Source organism: Bufo bufo, chromosome 1 (assembly GCF_905171765.1).
Source record: "Bufo bufo chromosome 1, aBufBuf1.1, whole genome shotgun sequence".
Classification (NCBI taxonomy): Eukaryota; Metazoa; Chordata; class Amphibia; order Anura; family Bufonidae; genus Bufo; species Bufo bufo.
Window position 1 is genome coordinate 312,408,231 of NC_053389.1, and position 8,169 is coordinate 312,416,399.

General features: G+C 46.6%; 1 protein-coding gene across 1 annotated transcript; it reads left to right on the forward strand.

The window, feature by feature from the left end:
- The first annotated feature begins 5,694 nt into the window (after positions 1-5,694).
- LOC121006938 (E3 SUMO-protein ligase KIAA1586-like) lies at positions 5,695-7,929 on the forward strand. The gene has a single exon (XM_040439184.1). It carries the CDS (start codon positions 5,695-5,697, stop codon positions 7,927-7,929), a length of 2,235 nt encoding a protein of 744 aa, XP_040295118.1.
- The last annotated feature ends 240 nt before the right edge of the window (positions 7,930-8,169 follow it).

Below are 8,169 nucleotides of genomic sequence, written 5' to 3' on the forward strand. Positions count from 1 at the left end.
GGGGGCAGGGACAACTACCTCTGTCCCCTGTAACTCAGCCTGCCGCTGGGGAGGGAGGACGCTGCTCTCCTCTCCCTGCATTTCACACTGCCTTCCCGGTATATCACTCTGCTGCTGGGGGGCAGGAACAACTACCTCTGCCCCCTGTAACTCAGCCTGCCGCTGGGGAGGGAGGACGCTGCTCTCCTCTCCCTGCACTTCACACTGCCTTCCCGGCATATCACTCTGCTGCTGGGGGGCAGGAACAACTACCTCTGCCCCCTGTAACTCAGCCTGCCGCTGGGGAGGGAGGACGCTGCTCTCCTCTCCCTGCACTTTACACTGCCGCTGGGGAATGGAAACTGGGCTCCCAATTCCCTGCAGGACCGGTGGAGAGACCTCGGTCCCATCTCTACCGGCCACCTGGGGTCCTTCCCAGTAACACTCTACAATATCTGCCCAGCTGAATGGGTCTGGATCTGGGTCTGTCACCTTATCGTCCTGCTGAGCCTTCTCAATGGAGTGGAAGAGATCTCGGTAGTCCTGCTCCAGTTCCCACTCCAGGGTTGCTAGGTGAGCCAGGTCTTGCTCTACCTCATGGGGGTCATCCCACTCATGCCTAGCCTCCCTCTCATAGAAAATGTCCTGAAGTCTCGACTGTGCAGGGCTCCCGAAGTCAGGCTCTGCAAAGGACTCCCATAACAAGCCAGGACCATCAAACGCCTCTCCCTCTGGCTTGTCATGTTCGGCTGTCCAGGGTATATACTGTGCCATATACCACCAAAGCGCCTGGTAGGCATCCTCCAGCCATAGCTCCTGCCATACCCGGTGCTCTAGTTCCTTCACCCATTCCTCCAGGGGCTGCTCTCCCAGGAAGGGCATCCGCAGGGCCACTTGCTTCTGCAACCGCTGCTCTTCACTGGGGAGACTCTCACCCCGCTGGTATAGTACATTATCCAGGGCCTGGTACCAGATGCCTTTCCTTAATGCATCCCGGTCATCCAGGTCCTCCTCCTCGTATAACACTGCTGGTTCCATCCTGTTGCTTTTTGGGTCGCTGTACTGGGACATGCGTTGCCTTTAAATTGTAGAATCCAAAGAAATGGTGTCTCCTGTAGCTGTCCTTCTGGCTGTAGGAACGATCCCGCTGCTTGCCACCAATGTAACAGACCGTTTCAGCAGACAAGGGGTTAAAATCTGTTTAGGCGATAAGCCCCTTTCTGAGAGACAGGCACAGCTACTGCAGGATACACCAAACTCCCGAACTGGATACACAGTAGCACTCCAAACTGGAACCTCACGAATAGCTGCTAGCAGACGAACAGGAATCAGCTTACACTCCTGGCAATCGGTCTACTATCAGCATACAGCGGATCACCCCAATAACGAGACAAGGCTCCGTGTTGAGGGTCAAGCAGTGGTCTGACTGTACTTCACGTACAGCCTCTTTTATTCATAAACCACAAACATAGTACTGCCCACAGGGGTTTGAAATACAACCAATCAGTAATTTACAACACATACAATGTAACTACAGCAACCAATCGTTCACACCCCCAGAGGACCAGAATGAAGACTGTGACATAGGACAGATACAACATATCCCCACAATGCATCATAGTCTCCTCCTCTCTGTCCCGGAGACAACCTGAGGAGCAATCCAATTATCTCTCAAGACAAAGAGAAGTCACCAATACACATGTGCAGACAATAGGACAGACATCACCCTTTAAACACACAATGGGACAATGGCACAATAGAAACACACCCAGCATTTCCTCCCAAGCTGACAAGTTATGCTTATTATAAATTGTTGCAACTTTGTGAGTTTACATTGGCCATACATATAACTAACATCAATTTAAACAGTATAACTTGGGGACAAACCTATCCAAAATTCACTTGAATAGGTTCAGGGGTTTAAAAGTTAGTATATGGCCCATAATCCTGGGGCAAGAGGCCAGCAGCCAGTCCTCTCCAAAACCCAGTGGCGAGGTTGGTTTCACCACAGTGAGTGTCACATTTAGGCCAGAAATACGGCTTTTTGCTTACTGGTGTGAAAAAACCCTCTGATATACTGCACATCTGGGATTAGACATGCATAAGTGAGTGTCACATTTAGGCCAGAAATACGGCTTTTTGCTTACTGGGGTTAAAAAAAACCCTCTGATATACTGCACATCTGGGATTAGATGTGCATAAGTGAGTGTCACATTTAGGCCACAAATACGCTTTTTGCTTACTGGGGTTAAAATAAACCTCTGATATAGTGCACATCTGGGATTAGACGCGCATAAGTGAGTGTCACATTTAGTCCAGAAATACGTCTTTTTGCTTACTGGGGTGAAAAAATTCTCTGATATACTGCACATCTGGGATTAGACATGCATAAGTGAGTGTCACATTTAGGCCAGAAATACGGCGTTTGGCTTACTGGGGTTAAAAAAAAACTCTGATATACTGCACAGCTGGGATTAGACTTGCATAAGTGAGTGTCACATTTAGGCCACAAATACGGCTTTTTGCTTACTGGGGTTAAAAAACCCTCTGATGTACTGCACATCTGGGATTAGACGTGCATAAGTTACTGTGAAATTTAGGCCAAAAATACCGCTGTCATATAGATAAAAAAATAAAATAATTGATTGCAATACCCTACATCAGGGTTTTTATTGGCGGTTAATTATTTTTAACAGACTTAGCCACTTTTTACTTTGCTTGGTGAACGCTAACTATGAGGCAAACATCTAATAAGGGAAGCGGTCATGGTCGTGGTGGTGGTGTTGGTGGAGCCTCTGGTGCAGGGAGAGGACGTGGCCGTTCTGCCACAGCTACACGTCCTACTGAACCTACTACCTCAGGTCCCAGTAGCCGCCAGAATCTACAGCGATATTTGGTCGGGCTTAATGCCGTTCTAAGGATGGTAAGTAGGGATGAGCGAACCCAAACTGTATAGTTCGGGTTCGTACCGAATTTTGGGGTGTTCGTGACACGGACCCGAACATTTTCGTAAAAGTCTGGTTCGGGTTCGGGTTTGGTGTTCGGCGCTTTCTTGGCGCTTTGGCGCTTTTTGCAAAGCAGCCAATCAACAAGCGTCATACTACTTGCCTCAAGAGGACATCACAGCCATGCCTACTATTGGCATGGCTGTGATTGGCCAGTGCAGCATGTGACCCAGCCTCTATTTAAGCTGGAGTCACGTAGCGCCGCACGTCACTCTGCTCTGATCAGTGTAGGGATAGGATGCAGCTGCTGCTGTTAGGGCGAGATTAGGCAGTGATTTACTTACTGAAGTGATCGATGTACAGCTGTGTATCATACAACCTCTGCTATTCAATTGCTCACTGTTTTAAGGCTGCCCAGAGCGTTTTTCAGTCCCTTTTTTCTGGGGTGATCGGCAGCCATTTTGTGTCTTGTGGTGCACCAGCACAAGCTGCCACCAAGTCCATTTAACCATCAATAGTGTGTTGTTTTTTTTTGCTATATCCTACATCAGGGGCTTGGCTGTGCTTGCTATTTTATTGAGGGGTAAAATACAATTGCCAAAATAGCAGTACCCTAAATCTAGTGTTTCAGCTGTGGCTAGCCAATTGTAATACTGTCTGCTGTCTGGCAAAGGATATATTTTGTTCTGGGTTGAAATACAATTCCCAACTTAGCAATTCCCTAAATAATTGTTTTCTGCTGTATCAAGCCAAGTTAAATCTATCCATAAAAGGGTATATTAGATTGAAGGTGCGGATAGGGTCATTCTCAATAACTTCAAACGCTACCGTGCATTTCCAAGTCTAATTCTGTCCGTAAACGTATACCTGTCATCCAGCGCCTAAATAATAGGCCTACAATTTATATTCAGCTAAATCTGTGTTTACTGCTGTGGCTGGTCAAGTTATTTAGTGTCCGCCAAAGCACAGTTTTTGTTTGTTCTGGGTTGAATACAATTCCCAACTTAGCAATTCCCTAAATAATTGTTTTCTGCTGTATCAAGCCAAGTTAAATCTATCCATAAAAGGGTATATTAGATTGAAGGTGCGGATAGGGTCATTCACAATAACTTCAAACGCTACCGTGCATCACCAAGTCTAATTCTGTCCGTAAACGTATACCTGTCATCCACCGCCTAAATACTAGGCCTACAATTTATATTCAGCTAAATCTGTGGTTACTGCTGTGCCTGGCAAAGTTATTTAGTGTCTGCCAAAGCACAGTTTTTGTTTGTTCTGGGTTGAATACAATTCCCAACTTAGCAATTCCCTAAATAATTGTTTTCTGCTGTATCAGGCCAAGTTTAAATCTATCCATAAAAGGGTATATTAGATTGAAGGTGCGGATAGTGTCATCCTCAATAACTTCACACGCTACCGTGCATCTCCAAGTCTAATTCTGTCCGTAAAGGTATACCTGTCATCTAGTGCCTAAATACTAGGGCTACAATTTATATTCAGCTAAATCTGTGTTTACTGCTGTGCCTAGCAAAGTTATTTAGTGTCTGCCAAAGCACAGTTTTTGTTCTGGGTTGAATACAATTCCCAACTTAGCAATTCCCTAAATCAGTTGTTTCTGCTGTATCAGGCCAAGTTTAAATCTATCCATAAAAGCAGTGCTTGAAGTGGGCCGGAACGCGGCGGTACTCAGTACCGCCACTTCCAAAAATTGCCCTGGAGAGTACCAGCACCTCTCCGTGCGCCCAGTACGTGGGTTTCCGGTACCGGAGCGCAGCGGAGAGCTGGCAGTATCTCCTCCCTAATGTCGTTGGCTGGGCAGCTAGTGGAGGGGGGCGGGTCGTTGCAGAGTACGGCTCAGGCTGGCGCAGGCAGGGAGTTGACCTCACGTTAGGTGACGTCAACTCCTTCCCGCGCGCCTGTGAGGAGCGATCAGTGCGGCGACCAGTGACTGGTCCTCCTTGGAGTCAGGAGTCGGACGGTGCAGCAAAGAACATCGACTTTGCTTTGGAATCCAACTTCTGAAGAGTACTGGTGAGTGACAGGCACCCCCCCTCCCCCCACACACATTAGTTCCTCTCTGTACCAGTACCCCCCCCCCCCCTGGCAGGGGGGTACTGGTACAGAGAGGAATTAATGTGTGTGATGAGGGGGAGGGGGTCTGATGTGCAGGGGGGTACTGGTACAGAGAGGAAGGAATGTGCGGTGGTGGGGGGGGGGGGGGTACTGGTACATAGAGGAACTAATATATATGTGTCTGATGGGTGGGTCTGATGTGTAGGGGGCCCCTGCACATCAGACCCCCCCATCACACACATATATATTAGTTCCTCTATGTACCAGGACCCCCCCCCCACCACCGCACATTCGTTCCTCTCTGTACCAGTACCCCCCTGCACATCAGACCCCCCCCCCCTCATCACACACATTAGTTCCTCTCTTTACCAGTACCCCCCCCCCCCACCACCACCACACATTAGTGCCTCTCTGTACCAGTACCCCTCTGCACATCAGACCCCCCATCACACACATATATATTAGTTCCTCTATGTACCAGTACCCCCCCCCCCCACCACCGCACATTCGTTCCTCTCTGAACCAGTACCCCCCTGCACATCAGACCCCCCCCTCATCACACACACACACACATTAATTCCTCTCTGTACCAGTACCCCCCTGGCCATAGAAAGTATATGTACATGATCAGGATGAGATACTGAGCAACATGTAACAGTTTAGTTTTTTTTGGGTGATCTGACAGGTACGCTTTAAGATGCTCTCCTGGCTTATAAGTAGCAAAAGAACAAGGTCAGAATCAGAGGACTCGCTGGCTGACCCCCCACCAAACCAGAATATCGCTGCAGGTCAGAGTCAGACACAAGCTAATGAAAGCAGCACTTGTGCCGCGGTCGATCAGGTTCTCACAAGTGACGTAGAGGACGAGAGTGACATCACTTCTACCGATGACAACAGCCGCATTGCCGAGCATGAGTGGCCAGAATGTTGGTCCCAAGCACAAGTACAGTATTTCTCCACAAATTACAAGTGGCTGCTAAGCAAAAATCGAAAGTTGGGCTGTAGTGTGTGTAGTCAAGTTTGTGCTCGTGTAGACATGCAGCAAGGGCAGAGAGTGTCGCAGGAGTGGAGTGGGTGCTTAATCTCGTCTTATGGAAGGGACAAGGCTGCACAACAAAGCTCACTACGAAAGAAAATTAAAGAGCACAGAGACTCAATTTATCACAAGAAAGCAGTTGAAATAAAAGAGAAGGCAACACAAAATACAATGCAAAAACACATTGAAGATATGAGAAAGGCTGAATACGCCTCAACTTGCAATGTGTTTAGAACAGCTTATAAGATTGGCAAGCATGGGCGTCCCTTTACAGACATGCCAATAGATGTCCAGTTGCAAGTCTTAAATGGTGTCAAGATGGGCAGAGTTTTACACTCTAATAACTCGTGTGCAAATATACTGGATCACATTGCAGCTGAAATGAAAAAGAAGGTAGTCAATGACATAGTGATGAATGAAAGAAAACTGTGTGTGCTCATTGATGAATCGACTACAATAAGTGGAAAGTCTGTCCTTGTCGTGTGCCTGCGATCAGCTATTTCCAATGAACAGCCAGACACAGTATTTTTTGAACTCATTGAGCTGCAGGGGACCACAGCAAATGACATCACTGAAGCACTGTTAGAATGTCTTCATAATAATGGCTTTGACCCTCACTACCTACAGGAACATTTGTTGGCATTTGCTTGTGATGGAGCCTCAGTGATGCTTGGGAGGAAAGCAGGAGTTGCTGCGCAGCTTTGTTCCAAATTCCCTTACCTGTTTGTCTGGCATTGTTCCAATCACAGACTGGAACTGGCAGTTTGTGATGTTTTGAAGGAGGTTGGAGGAATCAACCACTTTAAAATATTTTTAGATCAGCTTTACTCCCTCTACCATGCATCCCCAAAAAACCAAAGGGAGTTAACAGAGAGTGCTCACAGTGTTGGACAGCGTCTCCTTGTGATAGGCCGTGTTTTATCAGTGCGTTGGGTTGCTTCAAGTGAGAGAACGGTGAAAGCAGTATGGGAGAACTACCCAGCTTTGCAGGTACACTTTACAAGTGCTGCTGCTGATACCAGCAGGGACTCAAGAGAGAGAGCAAAATACAAAGGACTCAATGATGTTCTCACTACTGTTTCTTTTGTGGTCAATCTTGGCATCATGTATGACGCTCTCACAGAACTCAGTGACCTCTCAAGAATGCTCCAGAGACGTGACATGACTTTGGATCAAGCCGACAGGCAGCTGGACCGACAGATCCGGGTGTTTGAGTCAATGGTATCCACACCTGGTCCCTACACACAAATTGCCATTGAGGCTGAAAATAAGAAAATCTTCAGAAATGTATGCCTGCATGAAAATGAGAGGGTTATAAAAATCAACCCTGGGCAATTTTTCCGTAGCCTGGCTGAAAATGTTAAGTGCAGGATGACTCCAACAACTTCCTCACATGTCAGTAGAACCTCATCTGAAAAGACAGACAGTCACCTCCTCTCAGACATCAAGGTCCTCCAGTCTGACTCCTGGCCTGCATCTCTTGAGATTCAATATGGTGATGCAGCGGTCAGACGTTTATGTCAGAGATTCAGAGTTGGGGAGAGGAAAAGTGTCCAAGGATTTAGGGAGTATAAAGACCTTAAAGCTTCCAAGACACCAGAAGACCTGAAGCCTCTTCTTAAAGCTGTCCACACCATTGCAGTATCAACAAGTGAATGCGAGCGAGCTTTCAGCTCAATGAATGATACTTTGACAGATAAAAGAAACTCTCTCGACATCAAAAGGCTTTCAAATCTGATCTTCCTGAAATGCAACGGACCACCCTTGGATCAGTTTAATGCACAAACATATGTGCAGACATGGCTGGCAAAAGGGAGGAGAAGTGCAGCCTTCACAAACTGCGAAGCCAAAAGTGCAAGGAAAGTGGAGCCCAAAACGTGCTGGAGCCTTTTCTAGGTAAAATGATTTGTACAATATTTTTCATTTTTCATTTGATGTACTGTGATTGTATTGAATCTGCTTTTGTATATTTTTCAGGGGTAAAGAAATTAACCTTCATCTTCAAGACTCAGGTTTATGTTTTACTGTTTACTGTTTACTGTTCTATGGTTAGTATGTTATTATAATTTTTATAAATTATTTTATGTACATTTTGTACAACATTTTGTTCAATACCCTTTTGCACATTTTATTTAT